Raw genomic sequence first — 23,175 nt, 5'->3', positions numbered from 1 at the left:
AAACTGCTGGACATCTGCTAAGGTCTTGATGTTATTTTTGACAACTAATTTTTGCGGCACAATGGTCCGCTTACCAATCTCCAGACCCAGGTACTTCCAAGGCGGCATCCTTTGAATCTTTTCCTTCTGAAGCTCGAACCCTGCAGCAACCAAAGAATCAATTGTCAGGTCCAGCACGTGGGACAGTAAGTCATCATTGGGGGCACACACAAGCACATCATCCATGTAGTGCAGGCTGGTGGCTTCTCCTGCAGCTGCGCGCTCTGGGGACAGCAGGGAAGAGAGGTACCACTGACAAATAGATGGCAAGTTTTTCATCCCTTGGGGAAGAAATTTCCAGTGGTATCTTTTCCTCGGGGCTTCTCGGTTGAGGGTAGGGACCGAGAAGGCGAAATGTGGGGCATTGTCAGGGTGCAGAGGAATCTGGAAGAAACAATCTTTGATATCAATAATTGCCAAATTCCAGTTTTGGGGGAGCATTGCCGGGGATGGCATCCCTGGCTGGAGAGAACCCATGTCCTCAATGACATTATTAATTTGACGGAGATCGTGGAGGAGCCGCCACTTGTCTTTGTTTGCCTTTTTGATAACAAAGACTGGGGAATTCCACGGAGATATGGTTTCCACAATGTGGCCTTTAGCTAGCTGTTCATCCACTAGCTCCTGAAGCGCCTTCAATTTTTCTTTACTGAGCTGCCACAGCGTGGGAACTGGGACTGTGGGCGGGGAAACCGTGGGAACCAAGGGCAGGGAGGGGCTGGAGGCTTGAGTCACAAGGGGCGGAGTCAGAGGGCAGAGCATTCAGGGTAGGGGGCGGAGTCAGAGTAGAGGGCAATGCCAGGGGCAGCACCGAAGAGAGGGAGGGGTCTGGGGAGAGGAAGGGATTGCAAAGGGGATTGCGGGAAGGAGGGACAAACAAAGAGAGAGGCTCCTCGTGACTCAAGAGCACGTGGTTTTGGCCATTTTGGGGAACAAAAGAGTCCCCTCCATCTTGTGACTCCCCTTCCAAATTAAGACTAGGTTGCGATTCACTAAGATAGGGGTTTTGTGTACTCGGACTGCCTGCAAAAGCAAACCAAACCTGGGGTCTACAAACTGGGGAAGAAGGGACTTTTGGGGAAAGTTTAGGGGTTTCTTGAGGAATATTTGATTTTGGGGAAGGGATTTTGGGGTCAGGATAGGGAGAAACTGAGGAAACTGGGGAAAGTCCACAAAGAACTGTTTTTTCCTTTTCATTTTGTTTTTGCATTGCAAATAAAATCTGCAAGCTCCAAAGAGCAAAATTTGCTTTTTCTTTATCATTAGGGGAGCTTGATTGAGACAATTTTTTTACAACAGTTTCCCAAAATTCTGGGGAGCTTATTTGCTCAGATGATACATCTGGAAATTGAGCAAATAACCATCGAAGGAAATTTTTTAATTGCTTCTTGGAAAAATGGGTTTTCCCATCATCTGAGACACTTAAAATCTGATAATAGGCTCTTTTCTGAGACAGAGATAGCCTAGCACCGATTTTTGGCTCAGATTTTAAGTTTCTATGTCCCCTTTTAACTGTGACTGAGAAACCAAAAGGAAAAAACCTTGCTGGAGAGAAAAAAAAAACCAAAAAGGGGAAACAGTTTCCTTTTCCCCCCTCCCCCAGGCTGCCGAAAGAAAGCACTTTGAAGGTTTTTACTCTGAAAGCAAAAACCTTCCGCGAAAAGAGAAACTCTTTTCTCTGAGGTTTAATGCCCCTTAAAAAGATTTTCCCTTAAAAAACCGAAAGTGGTACTCACCAAAAATCCAGCGTTCCCTTCCCTTCTTTCCCAATCACTCCTTTTGCCTGAGACTGACCCTTTTTGGTGCAAAAAGAGCTTCCAGTCTCGGTTCCCAGGGTCAGCTTTCCACGAACATGTGGTCACCTTCTCTGGGAGCAGCCTGCCGTTCGGGGGGCTTCTTTGCAGCACTCCAATGGGTTTTTTGAGTCCAAAGGAGAAAACTACAGCCCTGGCCTGTGGAACCCTGTGTTTCAGAGACTCCACAGCGAACACCAAGCCTGACAGGTCTGTCTCTGTGTGGGATTCCTCGTCCACGTGTTCCCTGAGTGGTTCTTCCAGCTTTTTGGGAACCTTTTGTGGCTTCGAGCCGCACGTAAGGCGCCAGTTGTGGTATTTCTCCACGAGACTAGATGACTGCCGATGGCAAAAAGAAGGAGCCTGCTCTTTGTCCGGGGGAAAAATATTGCTTTATTCTCCAGTCCTGCCTGCTTTGGCTGGAGATCTTCCCTGATAGCTCACCGGTGCCAGAGAGAGTGAGGCCCCTCCCGTGTCAGGACTTTTTCTCCAGGGGGCAGGGCCCAGAGGCAGGGACAAGACACTACCCAATAAGGGAGAGGTGGGAGTGAAGGAGTTAAGTTACAGCTGAATAAAGACAAACCATTTGATACAGATTTCAAATCCGATAAAACACAACATAAACCAAATTAATGCACTACAACACTGGAGGAAGAAATTTACCAGACTTAATCAAGCTGAGGAATTTTTTCCCAAGCCATATATTAAGTTAAACATATTATCAAGTTAAAATATATTATCAATAATAAAATAAATGCTCCTGAAGTAAGTGTTACTTTAATGATTAATTACTTGACCAGCTAAAGCTTAACTAGAAAACTATCCCCACTGAAAACTTTGTGATACTTTGGAAGAAAGAGAAGTAAACAGAAAAGTTTTATTACACTGTTCTAAATATGGATAAATATTAGATTCTATTTCCAGTGATTTGAAGCTTTTCTGTAGGGTCTTGAAGAATAAGGGTTACTTGAATCCTCAATTTATTTTTCATTTTAAGCTGAGGATTCTTTAGATGTTTCCTTTGTTGTACTGCATTTCTTAGAAGCTAATACCTGGTTTATCAGGCAGAGCAGCAGACCAATTATGCTGATGCTTCTAATTTTTCCCTAAGTTTGCCTGTCAGCTGTGTCATTCCACCAGATTTAAGGCTCCTTCCAGTCTGAAAATGGCACTGAAACTCTCAGAGGAAAATTCTTGCCTGCTCCTGAGAGACCTTGAAGCAAAGCTGTGCCCAAATGAAGGCTGCAATTACAGACTCTATTAATATTAGGAACCACTTATGAGCTCCTGTAAAGCTTTATTGCTTTCCACCTGGCCTAGATTGCTTGGACCCTTGAGCACACCAGGCTGGAGAGGACAGTCCCACTCTGAGCCTTCCAAGCTGCTTGAGGTTCTGCAGTGAAGTGGAAAAATCCATGCTGCCATCTGCAGTCAGGACACCACCACAGGGATCTCTGCCTGCTCGATCTCCTCACAGACATCGCTCTTTTCCCTTCTCATTTTCTCCCTTACCACTCAGGAAGCTCAAATTGTTTGTTTTACAATGCCTCGATCGAATACAAACTTTCAAAGTTTTACTCCTTGCAGGAGAACTTATCTTGCAGTGCTTCAAACTGGAGTTATAGGATTGGCAAAGTAAGGAGGGAAGGAGGAAGAAAGCACCTTTAAAATTCCATTACCTGTCTGGTGGGTATGGGGCCTGGGGTCTTGAAGCCTCCTTGACAGCTGCATTCAGAAACACTGTAAGTAAGGGTCTTGAGCTGCTGGATGAGCATTTGGAAAGTGAGTCACAGCCCACCACAAAGGTGTTATCTAGAGGCAATTCCTGAATGACATAGTGCTTCTTGGGGGGTACAGGAGTTTCAGGTTTAATTTGAAAGGTAGGCTGCGGAGAAGCAGACTTGCAGTGCTTTGCTAAGTCTGGGCTATCAGGTTTAAATGTGGTTGGTGTGGTGGCCCAGTTATATTTTCCCATAGTTTGCTCTTCTAGCTCTACAGGAATGTCTAAAGTGCCATTTATGTGCTCGTGGCCAGGATCATCAGGCTTAGACTCTTCAATAGTCACAAAGTTGAGGAGGAGGCTCTTTGGAGAGCTCTGCTTATTTTTCTTGATCTGCCTATTCTCTTGGTTGGGGGAAACCCATTCACCACTCTGCTTATTTTTTGGACAACCTTGTGCCTGGGCATCTGGCGGCACCGGACTAAAGCAGTAACAAAAATTACCAGAATAACTGTCATGGTTCCTGCAGCAATGGCAATGATGATCTTGACATAATCATTGGTCTGTGGGGTTATCTCACCATCCCCAATGTTCTGGCTAACTGGAGTTTCCATGTTCCTATGCACCAACTCTTGCACGTAGGAGCTGTTGGTGATGGTCTTGTTCACAAACAAGTGCACAAGAGCTATCGTGTAGAGTCCAGCTGTCCCAGGTCATTCACCTTGATCACCAATCTGTGCAAGCCATGATCTGATGTCATTACCTTCTCTTTCAAAGTAATATTGCCTGTTAATTGGTCAATGGTAAACAAGCCCCTGGAGTTCCCACCTATGATGCTATAGCGGAGCTCTGTGTTTATTCCTGTGTCATTATCAACTGCAAAGACTTTAGTGACTACAGATCCTGGGCTGGCTGACGTTGGGACCAACTCATAGGAATAATTAGATGAGGGAATAACAAAAATGGGCCTGTTATCATTTACATCAACAACACTGATGGTCACTTTGGCAGTTGAGGAATGCTGCAGTCTTCCTCCATCCACTGCTTTCACCTGGAAAGTGTATGATCCCTGCTGCTCCCTATCAAAGGTAATGTTAGGTCTTATTACACCAATAAGTGGATCTATAATGAAATTATCTCTACCATTTAAGATAGAGTGACTGCAGCATTGTCTCCTGCATCAGCATCTGTAACTGTGATAAGCCCCACTGTGCCATACATGGGCAGGTTTTCTGGCACATAAAAATTATATTCATTATGTGTGAAAGCAGGGCTGTTATCATTCTGGTCCAGCACTGACACTGTCACAGGAGCATTGGTCTGCAAAGGTGGCATCCCATTATCCTTAGCCAGCACAGTGAAAGAGTACCTGTCTTGGTTTTCTCTGTCCAGCTTTCTCACTGCTGTCAGGATGCCTGTACGGTGGTCCAGGTTGAAAATTGGGGGCGCATCAGAACTCAGGATGTAGCTGATCTCAGCATTCTGCCTGCTGTCAGCATCTGTAGCACTGATACTGGTTAGCTGAGTACCAGGAGCGTTGTTTTCAGGGATGGAAAGGCCTATGATAGGCTGTGTGAAAACTGGGGCATTGTCATTTTCATCTTTAATTTTGATCAGGAGCATTGCAGACTGGTTTAAGGGAGGCTTCCCTGAATCTGAAGCCACTATTTTGATGGCATATTCTTGTGTAGCTTCATAGTCTAGAAATGCGGCTGTCTCCAGGAGAAACTGATTACCAAGCACTGGTTTTAGCCTGAAAGGGACATCGTGATCTGTAAAACAGGTGACTTTCCCATTCTGATCAGTATCCTTGTCCAGCACTGTTATCAAAGCAATTTTTGTTTTAAAGGGAGCCTTCTCAGATAAAAGCACTGTCCCATTCACCAGGCTGATGATGTACCTCGTGTCTATTGATGGGACACTGTCATTAATATCTGTGACATTAACAGTCACTGTTGCTCTTGATGGAGTTGAGCTGCCATCGCTTGCCAAAACAGTCAATTTGTGCACAAGAGACTCCTCCCTGTCCAGAGGCTCCCTGATGGTGATGAGGCCAGTGATGTCATCAATGGCAAAGAGCCTTTTGGACAGACTGGAGATCTGGTTGCTGAAATAGAAATGGATTTGTGCACTGGAGCCCAGGTCTGCGTCGGTGGCATGGAGTTGAGACACAGAGGTGCCCATGGGAGCGTTTTCTGGCACACTGACCTCGATGTTGTTCTCTTTGAAGACCGGGTGGTTGTCGTTGACATCAGTCACCGTGACCTGCAGGATGGCAGTGCTGGACCTTGGGGGGCTCCCACCATCCTCAACTTTGATTTTCATCACATAGGTGTCCTTCTGCTCCCTATCCAGGATCTGTTGGACAATTAGTTGAGGCCACTTATCTCCCTCAGGTGTCTCAGTTATGTCAAGACCAAATACATTTTGACCCTACAAGATGAAGAAAGAACACACTTTAGCTTGACAGTGTATTTAAACAGAAAAATATCACATTTTCTGAAATTGTCATAGAATATATATTCATGCATATACTCTATACAGAAATATACATTTTTATATTCATCTTTACTTTTCCATATCTAGTTTTGCTTTAAGCCCCAGAGCCTTGAGAAAGCTTCAGAGCAAACACGGCAATAAACAGATACTCTAGAAAAAGGGGAAATGTGGGAGTGATGGCAATTTTTTCATTCAGATTCTCTGTTTCTAAAGAAAATTTATTACATTCCCAGACAGATGTAATTCAGTTTCTCTGTTGTACAAGTAAGTGTGGAAATGAGGAATGAAGCCAAAGTTCAGTCACTGGAGGACCTATTCCAATATTCAATTTCAAGGAAACCAACAAAGATAAAGGGATTATTTCTCTGTTTGTAGAGCAACTCTGAACATGATCTGAAACCATTAGCATAAATTAAAAAAACAAAACAAAACCGTCACTGATAAACTGCTTACTAGATTATTCAGATGTCAGATGATACAGACAAAACTAAGTCCTAACAGTTCGTCAGAAATATATTTAAAAACACATTAAAACTATTCCTGTATTCATCACTATATGTTTTATATTTGTAGTGAAAGTTACAATCCCAGTGAAAAAAAAGATGACCTATTTTCATTTCAAAAAATATCATAGAACTGCAAGATCAATTTGAAAATTGTCAATATATTTCATGGAGTTTGTTGAACATCTCTGGAACTGCACAAAATGCTACACATATTGAACAAACAGCTTTTTTAAAAAACAGTAGTGCTGACAAATCTGCTAAAATAAATACTGGAATCTAGAACTAAATTCCCTTTCTCTTGTGCTGTCTCTTCAGATAAATGAATTAAGAACAGTGTGATCATCCCCTTTTCTCATACCACACCACTTAGAGGAATGATGTAAAGACAGTTTTCCAGCCACATCTTCCATAAGGGCAGGACTAGAATGAAGATGGATAATGCTGAATGCATGGGATGGCCAGAAAAAAGAAGGCATAAATAAAATTGTGCACTAAATAGGAGTTTCTTTTTATGTGTAATATTTGTAATAATGAGCAACTGTTCTTTCTCTGCTTATTCTTCTCATCTTTCACCCTCACTCAGGTAACTGCCATAGAATCATAGATGGTTTGGGCTGGAAGGGACCTTAAAGATCCTCTCATTCCAACCTCTTGCCACAGGCAGGGACACCTTCCACTGGACCAGGTCCAGTTGTGTTCTAAACTGGTTTGAGACACTCCAGAACAAAGCAAAAGAAAATGTTCCCAGTGTTCAAGGTTTCTTATTTCTCATTAGTTGCAAAAGATTTGTATTCCTTGTATCTTGCTACCCACCACTAAGTACATGCATTTTATAGCTTCTATACACTTCTGAGTGAGGCTGGACTCTTCCACTGATTTGTTATCTCAAAGCCAGATTTTGACTCTACATAAGCCATCTTTTATTTCATGGGACAGAACTATTCATCCATATATCCAAAATTACTTGCAGAGCACTTGTGCCAACTTGCACAGCATTTGTGGCAACATTAAGTTGCAACTGGGGACAATATAAAGTAAACTGGAACACAGTTTGAAGTAATAAAAAAAGTACAGATTTAGCTTCTTTAGCAGAAGGCATGAAAATATAAGCCTTGCAAATTGTTTCTAAATCAAGATATACATTTTGAACCAATTAGGGTAAATTTTAGAATGGTAGTTCTATGCTGATAGGAAGCAGAGTGTGAGTTTCCTCTTCATATTCAATCTGGATAGCAGTTATTTGCAATAACTTTCATAATTACCAAGAAATTATAAATTATATATTCTATGCTTTAACATAGATTCCAGAGGAAAGAAAATAACAGAAGCCAGAGTAAAAGCAACCTGTCAGCTCTCTTTACTTCTTTATTTGTACACAAGTTGACAGATGGGCACTGATCATTCTGTCATTAGATCCCACAGCTACAACAAGAACTTCGTACAGACTTTGAATTCATGTGGCTGTACATGTGTGTGCCCGTCTCTGCTTTTCTTATCCAGTATGGGAGAGGGGTCTTTCATCATAGCAGATAAGTTTGATATAAAATATGGTGCTTTAGCTCCCCATCACTAGCAGTGAATGACTAGAGAACAGAAAAGAATGCAAAGATCTCTTCCAAGTTTATTATTAACACTTGAATGATTTTCTATGGAAAGAAATATTATCCATGTTTATTTCTTCCTATTAATTACAGGTTTAGACATCTTTTTTAAACCACAGATAAAAACATTACAGAGAAGTAGACTTTCTCTTAACTCTAGCAAGATTATTTCACGTTGTTTAAAAGATAAGGTTTGGTGTGACATGCTGCAAATTAACAAACACATTTTCTAAGAATGCATAGTTCTCACATTCTAAACACTCAAAAAAAAAAAGATGAAACACTCAAGAAATATATTTTTAAGATTATAAATATCTAATTATCTCCATTATGAGCAAAGAAATTGAGAGTTAAAATGAGAAACATGAACAAAAACCTTCAGGATTAATTTCTTGAAGTACATAGCTCCATCATCATTAAAAGTCCAGTGAAGTTAAAATTTCCATTAAGGTCAGATTTCTATTTGGACTGAACTGCGCATCAGTCACCACATTATCCCAGTGATCTGAAGGATTTGTTCACACTGGGAAGGGCAAGAGTTCATTGGAAAAGCACAATAGACAATTAACATTGTAGAATACCTTTGCCCATTAAAATGACCGGTAGAAATAATCTGCTCCATCGATATCTCTACCCTTACAGAAGAATGGGAGTGAAAAATATGAGAGATTGACTTTTTAAATTTAAAAATACAATTTAAGCACTAACTATTGGAGGCAAATCAAAGTTATGCCCATCTCAGAGCCTGGATTAGCTTAAAGAGGTTCTGACCCTGCTCACAAGATCCCTTATCAGGGCAATAAGGAGCTCTGTTACCTTACCAATTTCCATAACAGCCTTTTCCGTGGATTTACGCACACAGTCTCTCAAATACTGAAACTTTCTTGTTGAACACTCCCTACTGTGTATATTTACCTGGTCATTTGTAATGGATCCAAATGTCCTTTTCGGAGCTGTTTTGGGCTGTCATGTGAAAAAAAAAAAAAATTAGAGAGTATTTTAAAAATTGCAACATTTAGGTGGTTTCATAAATACATAATCAATGACAAATGGACACATAGTGTGGTGAGCTAGAACAGCTTCTAAGTACTACAGACAGGACTGGCTGTGACAAAGTGCACCAGGAGTCTACACACAGATATTGCAGTATCATAGCATTTCACCACAGGATTTTGTTAAATCTGTGGGGTACTGACTGCCTGGACATTGTTGGGAAGGATGGGAAAATAGATAAGCTTTGGGTTAATGCTGATAACAGAGAGACGGTCCACTGTGTTCAAAACATCCTGTGGACTTACACTTGCAGAGCAGTAAGTTGGCAGAAAGCAGGAGTTGGGGAGTGGAGAAGGCAAAGAACTTTGTGCTAAATAATGCTACAAATCCAACTGCTTATAATACAAAGTACTCAAATTAGGAGGGGCTACCAGTGATTATTCCTTAAAACATACAAATTACATAATTGTTTGTAACAAGTATCCATTGTTAGCTGACAAAGGGTAGATCAACGCTGTCCTCAATCTTCATTCAAAAGAGGAGTCTGAACCTCCAGAGAAAGCCGCAGGAGCAAAGACAGCTCATTGTTTTGTGGCTACAGCTTCACCCTATGCTTATTATCAATACTTCAGGCACTGTAAATGACAAACACATCACGTGATGTCCTTGGTTCAACTGAATCTCAAACAGAAGTCAAGGGCCATGCACAGCTCAAACTTTTATCAATATTCTACAGTAACTCATTTCAATGACTATTGGAACAAGCTAGAAATACACATTTATTGCATGTTAATAATCATCTTAAAAGAAGAAAAGGAAGAAGAAGAAAAATATTAAAAATTGGTTTCTCATCACAAGGTAAATCATTAATTCATTAAGTAATTACTTAAATAAAAACCTTCGGCTGAAATGCAGTTTTGAGTCCAAAGGACCCTAAAATCCTTTGAGAAAGTCCAGAAAATGATGCATGTTTGCTAAATGTTGGTTGGTTATTTCACATGGAACAACACAGAAAATCTTTGCAAGGCTTCTGCAGAACTACAAGACGGGTCCAAGACACTTTTTCCTTGCCTGTTTTTGCCAAGACATATGGAACTGCTCTGTGACTGTGCTGTCTATCAGCAGAGAAGAGAGTACAGCAGCACAACTTCAGTTCTTAATGCAGAAAAAACAGACCACAGTTACATGGTGGACAACTTTTTCGATAAAAGCTGAAAATTAAATTTGCATTTTTCTTTCAAAAGGCAATGCTTTGGTTGTGAAACTGTGAATTGCCAAAGCCAAGTTAACATCTTAAACACAAAATATTCCACATGGTAGGCAAAGATGGATCTATGTGTTTATAATGGGTGCATATGAATGCACTCAGATCCAAACTACCCTAAGTGGTGTAGCTCTAATAAAGGTCCCTTGTCTGCTATTACTCAACCAGTGTGCAATTTGCTGTCCATGCATTCTAGAAAATTACCATTTGTTGGACAGCTGTCCTGCTTAAAGACTCCACAGTCACTCCTCTCATGACATCCCACAGCTTATAACCCAAAGTTACTGGAAATAAGTGCCATTAGTACCAGCAGTTACCTTATGAACTGAGTGGCAGAACTTCAAGGGAGAAAAATAACATTGCAAAGGTAAGAATTTTTTATAATGCACACCTCAGCAGATGCAGAGTTGCTTACAGATTTGAAACACTCTGTCAGAGCAAGGCAGTCTTTTAATCTGTAGGCCAAGATTCTTAAGACTTTTGTTCAATTTATGGTTTTCTTTCAGTGTCATGCACTGTTTTCATTGGTGGCCTTTGAAGCAAGAAAAAATTTAAGCTTGGAATAAACTGAACTTTCAGGTTCAGAATCACAGTAAAAATAGGACTTGGAAGCATCCAATTATGCATAAACCTAAAGTGCATTTTCTGCATTCAGAATCCTAATTAGCTCCATTCCTATGTAAGAGTTGAGGACATCATATTATTAGTAATGTCTACACCATAACTTGCTACTTTTCCACCGACAATTATATAAGAGCTCCTACAAATGGAAAACACTGTCAAAATTTCCTCCCCATACACACAACCACACACAAAAGTGCTCTTGTCCCATGAAACAAGCAAGCACAACACTGTGGATGGGGTCAATAGAACACAAGGATAATAATGAACTATTTTATGGTGGAAAGGAAAAATAAAAAGTACAACATGGAATGAAGAAGAGGACAATCAATGTATTTAATACAAATTTTCTGAAAAAGTAAAGGAAAAAAAAAAAGGCTAGGAGGTTTACCCAAACAGGAAATTAGTTCCTTGGAAATATAAATTTAATGTTACTATTACAAAACTTAAGCAGTACTAATAATTGCATTGCTGGAGTCTCCTTAAACTTTTCAGATGAGTTGGTCCCTTCTTTAAGGAGTCTTTTTCAATCTTGTCATGTTCTAAACATTGTCTACTTTATTTTCTAAGATAGGTAGATATAAGACAGACATGCTTTTTCTGAGATTAAATATTTTTTCATCCTACTAAATTCTTGGCATTCAATTGTCAGAACATGTTTATTAGATCACGTTCACCTCCAGTGAGGAGAAACAGTTAGGGACAGTGAATACTGCATTTTTGATTTATTTACTTTTTTTCTTCAGTCTACACTTCAAGTGAGCCTGAAACTCCCTAACTTAAAAGTGCTAATATTTTCAACCACAAGTTTTACAAGGGAGAGAGCAGGAAGAGCTGAAAATTGGTAACCCACATGAACTTCACATTTTCAAGACTGCACCAGGTTTCATGAATGTGGTGGTTTCAGGCAGATTTTGGGAGAAACCCTCCCACGGGGCCCCCCTCCCCTCCTCCAACCGGTTCGGGAAAAAAGATTTCCTCAGAGAGAAGTGGAAAAAACCTGTTTATTAAACAGGCAAAGCACTCCCAGCACAATACCCGATGACAGCTTTGTGCTGCTTACGGAGGGATAACAAACTTAAAGAAAGTCTCCTTGAGGGTCGTCACTGTGCTCCACCGCTCCGTCTCCGCTGACGCTGGGAGAAAAGGAGATGTGCAGGGCTGGTCTTGGTGGGGTGGGTCCCCTGTGGAGGCCCCCGGTGCTTCCCCAGGTCCTTAGTCTGGAGAGGTTGGAACAGTTCCGAGGAGAGGGCAAAAAAAGCAAAAAGGAAGGAAAAAAGGACAAAAAAAAGAAAAAGAAAAAAAAGGCAAAAAGCTTCAGCTATTCTACAGCGTCTAACTACGCTAGCACTAAACTAACTAACTGCCGGGGAAAAAACAACAGAGCTTCTTTCGTCTTGCTGTGTTCCAACTCCCCCGCTTCAAGGTCACTCCGATGAGCAGAGTTTTCCTGGGGAAAAACAAACCGCGCTTGCCCTCCCCCCTGCACCCAACAGACGATTGGGGATACACAGTCACCCCAGGACAATGAATAAAAAGAGAGTTCTCTTTCCATAGCACATCTCTGGCCTTTGAAATGTTGTTTCAAGTTGAGTTGTTTGCGGGTTCTTAATTAAATCTAATTTATATTTTCAAACATGGATGACAACTAAGAAACAACAAACAAAAACAAACAAACAAAAAAGGAAAACCTAAACCAAAACAGAAACCTGAATCTTTTATTTTAATAGAAATTCACTTCATCCTCTACAAACTAGGGTGGGAATAATGGTGAGCCCATATTGCTGCATTAACAGGACACAAAATTACCAAGAAACTCCTTTCAAGGAACTGGGCCATTACTTGAATGGTCTTTCATAATGCACTCCAGACAACAATTATATATTTCAGAAAAATATGCAGCTGCACCACAAAACTGTAAGGAATTTTTATTCACAATAATGCTGTAGGCTGTATAAATAGTTGTAGACTAACTAAAGATGGGAAATTAAAATACAGAGACACTTTTATCAATTGTCCAAAGTTTGTAGCTGGTCTGAAAAAGGCAGCCACTTCTGAGTTACTAATCATGTTTAAAATTAAACTTTAAAATTTTAAACTTTAGAAACTAACTATTAGAATGCAACTTTAGGAGCTAAACTTTAGAAATGTAAACTTCAAGAAAAGTTCTTTCATTTAGAGACACTTTGACCAAAACAAGGGGGGTGAATTGCTGCAGGTAACAACCAGGGAGCCAACCTCCCCTCTTAATCTCCTCCATTATAGTCGTTCAGAAATATTCACAGACATCCTACTGAACAAAAAGCTACATTTTAAACACCCTGAGGATATTCAGATTAAGGTATTAAACATGTTTCGGCTTTGCTCTAAATTCCCATGATAAAGCTCCAGACACCTGACTTGCCTTTCAGCATGTTTCTGCCTTTGGAGTCTCACTATAGATATATAATAAAGGGAAAAAAAAAATAGGATTTATATCAGGCAACAATACACCCAACAAGTGCATTTTGATATTTGCATTATACAAGGTGACAGTTACATATTTGCTCTATTTCCTAGCTGAGAACAGGCACAGAACCAAGGATGTGCGAGAAAGAGAAATGAGTACAAGTCTCCGATGCAGCGCTGTGCCTTTGGAGGAAAGCACTAACAATTCTGTACAGCTGCTCAGAACAGCTCCTAAATCACAACCTCAAAGGTGGTGTCTGAGCTCTCAGTGGCACATTTGGAGCTCGGGGTGAGCACAACCAGGTGCTGGTGAGGGGTGAACCTGCTGTGCCCTCCCACTCACAAACCTGCACATGAGCACCTCAGCACTGCCAGGCAGGAGAGGATTAAACCTGGCAGCCACTTGTACACCAGGAAATACAAACAACCCAGACAGTTCTGAAAATTCCTTTCCCCTAAAGCAGGGGCTGTGCAGCAACTCCAGCTTGCACAGATTTCAGTGGATGTGGCTGTCTTTCCACGCCTGGCAGGTGCTGACCACTGGCTAGCTCAGATATGCACAGCGGCCAAAGCGTTTTGGTCGGGGTTGCAAGCAGGCGAGCAACCTCTTCCTGTGGGTCTCGGCTCCCCACCGGCAGCTGGCCTTGATTGCATTGTGACTGTGGCGGCAGACAAAAGGTCGACTCTCTACTAGGCAGGTTTAATGATGGTTTATTAAAGTCAGAGCGGCGGGAGCTCTGCCACTCTTCAAACTGCCCAGAGAGAGAGCCCCTTTGAATTTCCCTCCCCAAACTTATAAATGGGGGAGGATTAAGGGGTGGCAACAACAGGTCAGCAAATCAGGGAATTCGGGGGGATAACAGGGGGTGTCCACTTTTAAACATCAGACCACTCACAAGAGGGGAAAAGGGGATTTCCCAGGCACCAGCCTATCACTCGACGCCTCTCCTGGGACTTTCCCGAGTCCAGGGAGGAGTCCCGAAGTGACAGACAGGACGCCCCAGAGCAGCGGGGAGAGGGGATTGACAAGGACAGGTGGGGGGTGGGATAATTGACATAAAACAACTTGCTATACAGCAAACTCATAGGGGAGGAACCGTTAGAGAAAATGGGGGCACAGTGGAATGAACCATAACATAAAACTTCTTATAAAACTTACAAAATTACTTAAGAAATTGATAAAACAATTCTTGCACTGCCACAAGTGGAGACTAGGGGTAATGGATACATGTGTATTTGGTTCGTAGCAAATGGGGAAACAAAATATGAAATAGGCTGGAATCCTTGTGCTTTGCTGCACATCAACATCCATGAAATATGTATAGTTATCTCATTCCCTCCTATACATACATGCACACACAAATTCAGTGTGCATGATGTCTTTAAACACATGGCACCTTCATTAAGAAAAATCCATATTCTAACCTCTGATGGTGCAGCTTTTCCAACAAGTTGTTTAGCAAGATTGTCTTCTTTGACCTAACACCCTTCTAAAGCTCAAGTTTATCTGGGAGCAAAATCACTGTATTGTCGCTGTTGTACTAGGGGCAGCTGAATGAGTGACACAGACTCAAATCTTCTTAGAAGGCATAAAGCACAGTTTATTAGAAAGCACACCTTTTTATAGACTGTTTGATACAGCTGGACATGATTGGTCCTTTAATTAACACCCCTCACCATCATTGGCTAAATAGAAATGACACCCCTTTGTAAACATCTTGCAAATCAACAACAAGTGCAAACACCAGGTGCAAGGATTGTTTTGAATTCTTTCACTGAGCTTTCTCACAGCTCCCCAGACCAGTGCCTGGGAGTTTATTTGACTTTCTCTCTCACAGGCCTTACTGCTGTCTGATGGTTGAAAATTTCTCTCTGACCGGGCTGTCAGCATCCACACTGTATCTTCCCTTTATGCCTATACTTGTAGGAAAAAAATTTCCATCTGAATAGCAGGAGCATCTCATACACACACACACGCACACACACACACACGTGGAACCTCCCACACTTCCAGAAACACAAGGAAATTCTTTCATGTGCATGGACAGCACTTCAATGTCCATGTGTCACTGCTTTATGAATGTTGATTTAAAAATCCACAGCCTTAACGCAGATGATTCACAACCCATCTGGGCAAAAATATAGCAGGATGAGGAAAAAGCCTCTAGCAGAAAAGAGTTTACAAGCCATAAGGAAGAGTGTGTGCATGTGACATTTAACTGCCACAGGACCAGTTTTGCTTTTGAAAGAAATAAAGCTATATTTTTTTCAAGGAATGAAAACTTATCCTTTTTTTATTACTCTCAGAAAATAACAGTGAGACTCCCATATTAAACTCTGAAAGTATGTGATGTATGCAAGTATAAGATGCCACTTCACTGTGCATGGGAAGATAATACTGCAATTTCAAAGAAATAAATGGGTGATGGTGGCTGAGAAGAAATACAGAGTGGCACTACTAAAAATAGTTCCAGAGACACTGAATTCTAAAACTCGGTAAATGAAAGTCTTTTCAGCATACTGATCAAGAAGGGTAGGGGATAAACCAAAAATGTATTTTCTGGTGCTGGATTTCTCAGAAACTTGACTTCTCCCTCCTCCAGTGTTACTGACTCCTATTTATCTGACTCACTAGAACAAGAGCAAGATAAAAAAGAAGAAACATTTCATTACTGTAAGCAGCAACTTGAGTCTGAAAGTCAATTTTGAAAAGAAATCTCTTTCTACCTGTGTGTATTGAAAGTTCTAGCAAATAAATTGTCCTGACTTCCCAGGTAATGAGTTATATTCTGAGAAAATGCTTCCCTGTGAGTTTGGGATAAAAAAAAAATCTTATAAGTGTATTTGATTTATACTTCAATATACAGTTTTACTCAAGAATATATTCCTTTCTAAAAACAAAAATAAAACTCCAATTTTACTCTAATTGAATGCACTTGAGCTATTTCTCAGTCTTAAAATCAGAAATGGAACTGATGAAACTGATTTGTAAGAAAGAAAATAAACTTAAGAATATTAGAATGGCATGTTTACAAGGGAAATACCAAGCACTCATCATTCCATTCCAGCTTTTCTGCTCAGTTTTTTTTCACTGTTTATATTCCCTAATAGCAGTTTAGTCATGAATATACACTAAAAATTATGGCTAATGGACAGGGATTTTTTTCCTCCAAAAGGAAAAAAAAAATAATCTAAGAAAACCATAATGATTTATTAAAGAAATATGGGTATTGATCTAGTATCGATACCCAACTGTGACGGACAAAAACTCTCTAACAGTTTAAAGTTAGAAAGTGTATGTTTATTACGGCCGGGCAGCACGCGGGATATTTCCCTAATTCGCACTGTGAAATTCACAGGTAATTACAAAGTCTTTTATTTACAAAAGTGTTGAATATCCAAAATACAAATGCATATTCATACCCCTGTCACCTCCCATTCCTCGCTTCGTATGCTAATTGGCAAAAAGGCTATTAAGCATGCGTACTTTGTTTCTTAAAATGAGTCGGGGGTCTATTTTGGGGAGGGGTCACCTAAAATGAGGAAGTAAGATGAGTCTTCCTCGTCCTGACCTTTCTACCTTTTCAATGCATTCGTGACAAATGATTCCTTGGTAGAACTTACAGTTTCCTGTGTTCAATGGGTCCTTTAAGCAGGAAATCTGCAGCTATCTTATGTCTTATTTACCACATTCTGTTTTTCATGACAAGGACAACTACATAAACATAAACCTGACAAGAAATGAGTTACAAGATCCTGGGTAGCTTATCTAAGATCCGGCTTCTGTTAACTGCGAACAAAGATTACCTATCTACTTCAGCTAATTCAGCAACTTATTATCTTAACTTTCCTAAAAAATCCTTAGTTCCTCAAAATTAACGTCTCATTCCCCACTTCTTCTTTGAAATGAGTAAATTCTTTTACTCAGTATACAGAGTCTTCCTCATCTATCCAAGCTGTACAGCTAGTGTCTCTCAAGACCAAGCCATACGCCTTTGACAGTGATGTTAAAGCTGACACTCGTCGTAGCATCCTCCAGTTCCAAACAAGTATTACAATGGATAACACTAAACTTATGCTGACCAAAATAAGCAACACAACTATAGGGTGGATTAAGGTATTCAATATTCCGGTTGCTGTTGGTGACCACCCAAAAAGCACATCCCACCAATGATGAGACAAATGTTCCTCAAGACTTTTAAAAACCCCTTTGATGGTCTCTGTGTCATGGTGTATGGTAATTAATGTCTTTTTCCCTTCATCTCTAATTTCTTTTAAGATTTCTCTCAATTCATGATGCTTCAGCAATTGAGCAACTAAAGTCAAATTCATTCCTATGGGCACAGGCAGTATCTTCTGCACAGTGGCTAGGTTGGCCTTTATATATTGATGTGATATTACGGGTACTCGATAGGAAAAATCACATCCCTTAATTCTAACAAAATTGCAAACACACAAATTGAATTGAGTCTCATTCACGATTTGGTTGTCTATCCTTATGATGGGGCATGCTGTCCTAAGACAGACACAACCTTGTCCTATATACACAAGTGAAGTTGTCTGTTTGCCTGGATGTGTTTCAAAGTGACAAATACTTTGGTCTGTGTCTAAACAAGTGTCTTTGTCACCCTCTAATGTCCCTTCACATATGTATCCTAATTGTCTCCTCACAGTACAGGGCTCTAGATTAATAGTTTGCCACTTTCCTTTAATTTCTCGTGCCCACATTCTGTGTTCAGAAGGGTACAATACAGTTCCCTCGTGGTTTAATCCTAAGGGGACTATTGGGTGTATTAAGTCCACTGAGGCATCGTGTATAGTTAAAACAAAGGCTGTCACTACACTAGTCACAAGGTTATAGGTGAAATTGACCAACACCCACCAGGACTGAAGTTCCCTCTCCATATCAGAGGCATTATCCCAGACAATTTTGCGAATTTCAGCAGGGAATATTCCTTCTCCACCTTCCCTGATAACTGCGGCAGCCACTGATTGCATCCACAGTTGTGCCTGAGTACACCCTAGGGCCAACGAGATGTTTTCACTAGCTGTGCCTAGTGTGCTAATTATTACTTCATGATCTCGCTCCTCTGTGTCTTCCCACTCTGGCAATATCTTGGTCAATTTCCAGTGATTGTTACCTAGTGCTAGTAGAGAGGATTGCAAAGGTTGTAGTTTGACTAAATCGCTCCCTATTGTGGTTAATTTATTCAGTAACACTTCTGAATCTATTGTGTTCAGCACTCCCAGTCCTGTTCCTAGCAATCCAGTGAGATCCCTCTTGTTCCTAAAATTGGGTGGCATACTTTTTTGAAGCCAAGTAGTCCAGTCCATAAAGGAGTTCCTGAGAAATGGGGCACATTCTGGCCGAACGTGTGAAGCATTTACCTGTACTCCCATTTCTACTCGTTTTAAAGACCACTTTGGGTTAACTATCAGCTTCTGAACTCCTGTCTTCTTAATAGCATATGGCCCAATTTTGGTAACTACAGGAGTTATTTGTTCCTCCACTTCTGGAATAGCTGGCATCTTGGTGATCACAGCCTTTCTTGGCACTGGTGGAGTGATCTTGGTCTGGTTCTTATGGTACATACCTGAGTGATGTTAAAGTCAATGTCATACCCTCTTATCGCACACCCTTCTATTTTGAGTCTAAACACCAGACATGTACTCAAGCATTTATCACAGCATTTACAGCATTCAGGACTAACCCTGATGAGTTTCATGGGTGGATGGTAAGCCTCGTGGAACCCATCCTGTACGAATGCATACTTACATCCCCAAACATTTCTTCCCTCCCACAAGCTTGCATTTGTGACTTTTAGTATCTTGTTTAAAGCCCTACGAGAGTAAGGATCATAGGCTCTTCCTTGGCACTGGTATATCCCAGTCACATTATACCTTCGTGGTATTGTGTTGACTCCTGTTATGGTTAAGGTAATTACTACAGTAGTTACAACTTTCCACATAATGTCCAAAATAACTCTTAGTCCATTTATTCGTTGTTCCGAGTGAGCTTCAGCTTCAGTTCGTTATCGCCTGGTGTGGCTTTCCAAATTCCTTCTGGGGCTTTCTTCACTCGGGAGTGATGGATCCAGGCCTTCTGTTCTTGGATCTTGATTGCAGTGAAGGTAGTGAGGAGCACCTGGAATGGTCCTTCCCACTGTGGTTCTAAGGTTTTTTCTGCAAAAGACTTAACATACACATAATCCCCAGGTTGTACATCATGTACTGGCCCATCTAGTTCTCTGTTTTGAGTTCCAGCCACATACTTCTCAACTTCTCTAAGTTGTTTATTTAGGGCCACCATATATCCATGTAGGGTTTCTTCCCCTACTTGAATGGATGCTGTTCCCTCTTGAACTGCATATGGCCTTCCATACAATATTTCAAAAGGGCTTAGTTTCTCTTTTGCTCTTGGTTTTGTCCGAATTCGCAACAAGGCCAATGGGAGAGCCTGAGGCCAGGGCAAATTTGCTTCTTGCCCCAATCTTACAATTTGTTGTTTAATCAAATGGTTCATCTTTTCCACCTGGCCGCTAGATTGAGGGTGGTATGGGGTGTGCAATTCCCAGTCTATTCCCAGGTGGTGACTTATTTCCTGCACAATTTTCGAAATAAAGTGTGGTCCCCTATCTGAGGATATGGTGGCTGGAACTCCAAATCGTGGTATTATTTCTTGCAACAGCGCTTTGGTCACCTCTCGGGCCTTAGCTGTCCTGGCAGGAAAGGCTTCTGGCCATCCTGAAAAGGTATCAGTTAACACCAATAGGTAACGATACCCTCCCTTCCTGGGCAGTTCTGTAAAATCAATTTGCCATTGTTGCCCAGGTCCACAACCTTTCCCAATTTGTCCCACTTTAGGCTTTGGGGTATTTTTAGGGTTAGTTCGGAGGCAAAGACTACACTGACGAGTTACTTGTATCACTGTGCCCTGCAATTTCCTGGCCATGATTCTTTCTTTCAAATGGTTATACAGGGCATCTATTCCCCAGTGTGTTTTCTCATGTTCCCTCTGTACTAATGACCACAACAAATAGGAGGGTACTACAAGTTTCCCTTCTTCTGTTACAGCCCATCCCTCCTGATTATAACTTGCCTTTTCTACCTTGATAAGTTTCTTATCTTTCTTATTGTACACTGGCTTACCTTCAATAGAAACTTTTCCATCTGGAATCAATGCTGCCTCAACAGCCTTATCGGGTACCTCACCTTTTGCTGCTTCTTTTGCCTCTCTGTCCGCCAGCATATTCCCTTCTTCCAATTCAGAGCTCACTTTTTGGTGTGCCTTTATGTGCATTACGGCTACTCTCTCAGGTAGTTGTATGGCATCTAATAGCCTCAGTATCTCTTGTGCGTGTTTAATACTCTTGCCTTGTGAATTCAGCAGTCCTCTTTCCTTCCAGATGGCTCCATGAGCATGAACCACTCCGAATGCATACCTTGAGTCCGTGTAGATGTTGATCTCTTTTCCTTTTGCCAGCTCTAGGGCTCGGATTAAGGCCATTATTTCAGCCTTCTGTGCAGATGTATTAGTTGGTAATGGCCCAGACTCTATTACCTCTCTGCTTGTGGTAACTGCATACCCAGCGTGCCTTCTTCCACTGACGACATAGCTGCTTCCATCAGTAAACCAGGTGTCAGCATCCTCAAGCGGGGTGTCCTTCAGATCTGGGCAGCTCGAGTATGTGGCTTCAATGGTCTCCAGGCAGTCATGGATCACTGGTTCTCCCATGCTCCCGCTGAGGAAGGAAGTTGGGTTCACAATGTTAGTTACCACAATTTCAACATCATCTTGTTCTACCAGTATGGCTTGGTACTTCAGAAATCTCTGTGGGGAGAGCCAGTGTCCCCCTTTTGCCTCAAGGACTGCAGACATTGTGTGAGATACTAGCACAGTCATCTTCTGGCCTAGGGTGAATTTGCGTGCTTCTTGGATGTTTATTGCTACTGCTGCAACTGCTCTGAGACACCCTGGCCATCCTTTAGCTGCTGTGTCCAGTTGCTTGGAAAGATAGGCCACTGCCCTCCGGTACGGGCCTAAGTTCTGTGCTAATATTCCCAAGGCAATCCCCTGCTTCTCATGAGAAAACAGGAAAAATGGTTTACTCACGTTTGGAAGTCCTAGGGCTGGAGCTGACATAAGGGCTTTCTTTAGCTGGTTGAAGGCTCGGGTTGCATCTTTTGTCCACTGAAGATCCCTGCTCCCTTCCGTGATCAAGGCATACAGAGGTTTAACAAGCAACCCATAGTTATAAATCCACAGTCTGCACCACCCTGTCATGCCTAAAAAGGTTCTTAGTTCTTTCACTGTCTGAGGTTTTGGGGTCTGGCATATTGCTTCCTTGCGATCCTGCCCCAGAGTCCTTTGTCCAGCACTTACTTCGTAACCCAGGTAAATAACTGTTTGCCTCACCATTTGGGCTTTCTTCTGGGATACTCGATACCCCTGCAGGCCTAGAAAGTTTAGGAGGCTTACCGTCCAGTCCACGCATGTCTCCTGGGTCCGGGTAGCTATTAAGAGATCATCCACATACTGGAGTAACTGTCCTTCTCCTGGTGGAGGTTCCCAGGACTCTAAATCCTTGGCAAGCTGTTCCCCAAATATAGTGGGGGAGTTCTTGTACCCCTGCGGTAACACACACCATGCGAGCTGAGTTTTTCTTCCAGTTTTAGGGCTTTCCCACTCGAATGCAAAAATTTTCTGGCTGGCTTCATGGAGAGGGAGGCAAAAGAAAGCATCCTTTAGATCTAGAACAGTAAACCAAGTTAGTTCAGGTGTTAAACGGGTTAACAAGGTGTAGGGATTGGCAACCACTGGATACAAGTCTTCAGTTACCTTGTTAACAGCCCTTAAATCTTGTACTAATCTGTATGACCCATCAGGTTTCTTTACTGGCAGAATAGGAGTATTAAAATCAGATTGACACTCTCTCAGTAGTCCTAGCTGCAGAAAGTTCTCAATAATTGGGCCAACCCCTTCTATATCTTCTTTCTTTAGGGGGTATTGTTTAACCCTTACTGGCTGTCCTCCTTCTTTAAGCCTGATTTGCACTGGGAGTGCATTCTTTGCTCTTCCTGGTATATTGGAGGCCCACACTCCTGGAAATACTTGATCCATTATTTTCCTAAAATTTTCCTTTTCACTTGCCACTTCAATTTCTTTGGTTATTAGCATTAAGCTTAACAGTTCTACATATTGTTGATCCTTTACCTCCAAACTAATTTCCCCATTTTTGAATATTATTCTTGCTTCCAGCTGCTCTAGCAAATCTCTGCCCAAAAGTGCAGATGGAGCATTAGGCATGTATAAAAATCGATGGATGCCCCACTGTTTTCCCAATTTATACTTCAATGGTTTACAAAAATAAGCTCTTTCAGATTGGCCAGTTGCCCCCTTTACCATAACATAGTCATTGGTTACAGGTATTAGGGCCTTATTTAACACTGAAAATGTTGCCCCTGTATCTATCAAAAATTTCACTTCTTTTTCTTTGTTCTCCAGTTTAACTATAACCAGAGGGTCCCCTAGGGTAGGGCCCTCCGGTCCCCTTCAGTCCTCTTTTACATGAGCAACTACTTTTTCCTTTTTCTGATCACCTTTTCTATGTTCATTACCCTTTCTTAATTCTGGGCACTGGTTTTTCCAGTGACCAAATTTCTTACAAAATGCACATTGATCTTTTCCTAG

General features: G+C 41.4%; 1 protein-coding gene across 1 annotated transcript; it reads right to left on the bottom strand.

Annotated features, from left to right (window-relative positions):
• Positions 1 to 3,496: 3,496 nt before the first annotated feature.
• On the bottom strand, positions 3,497 to 22,503 carry LOC120764997 (protocadherin-11 X-linked-like; the record flags this gene model as incomplete). Its single annotated transcript, XM_040089171.2, is given in 7 exon segments — positions 3,497 to 3,580; positions 3,583 to 3,998; positions 4,001 to 4,255; positions 4,258 to 4,707; positions 4,710 to 5,985; positions 9,074 to 9,121; positions 21,355 to 22,503. Coding segments are annotated over 7 exon segments (3,678 nt in total), but the record flags the coding sequence as incomplete, so codon positions are not given.
• Between the last annotated feature and the right edge of the window lie 672 nt (positions 22,504 to 23,175).

Source organism: Hirundo rustica, chromosome W (assembly GCF_015227805.2).
Source record: "Hirundo rustica isolate bHirRus1 chromosome W, bHirRus1.pri.v3, whole genome shotgun sequence".
Taxonomy (NCBI): Eukaryota; Metazoa; Chordata; class Aves; order Passeriformes; family Hirundinidae; genus Hirundo; species Hirundo rustica.
Note: the sequence above shows the minus strand (reverse complement) of the source record. Positions and strands in the feature narration are given on the sequence as shown.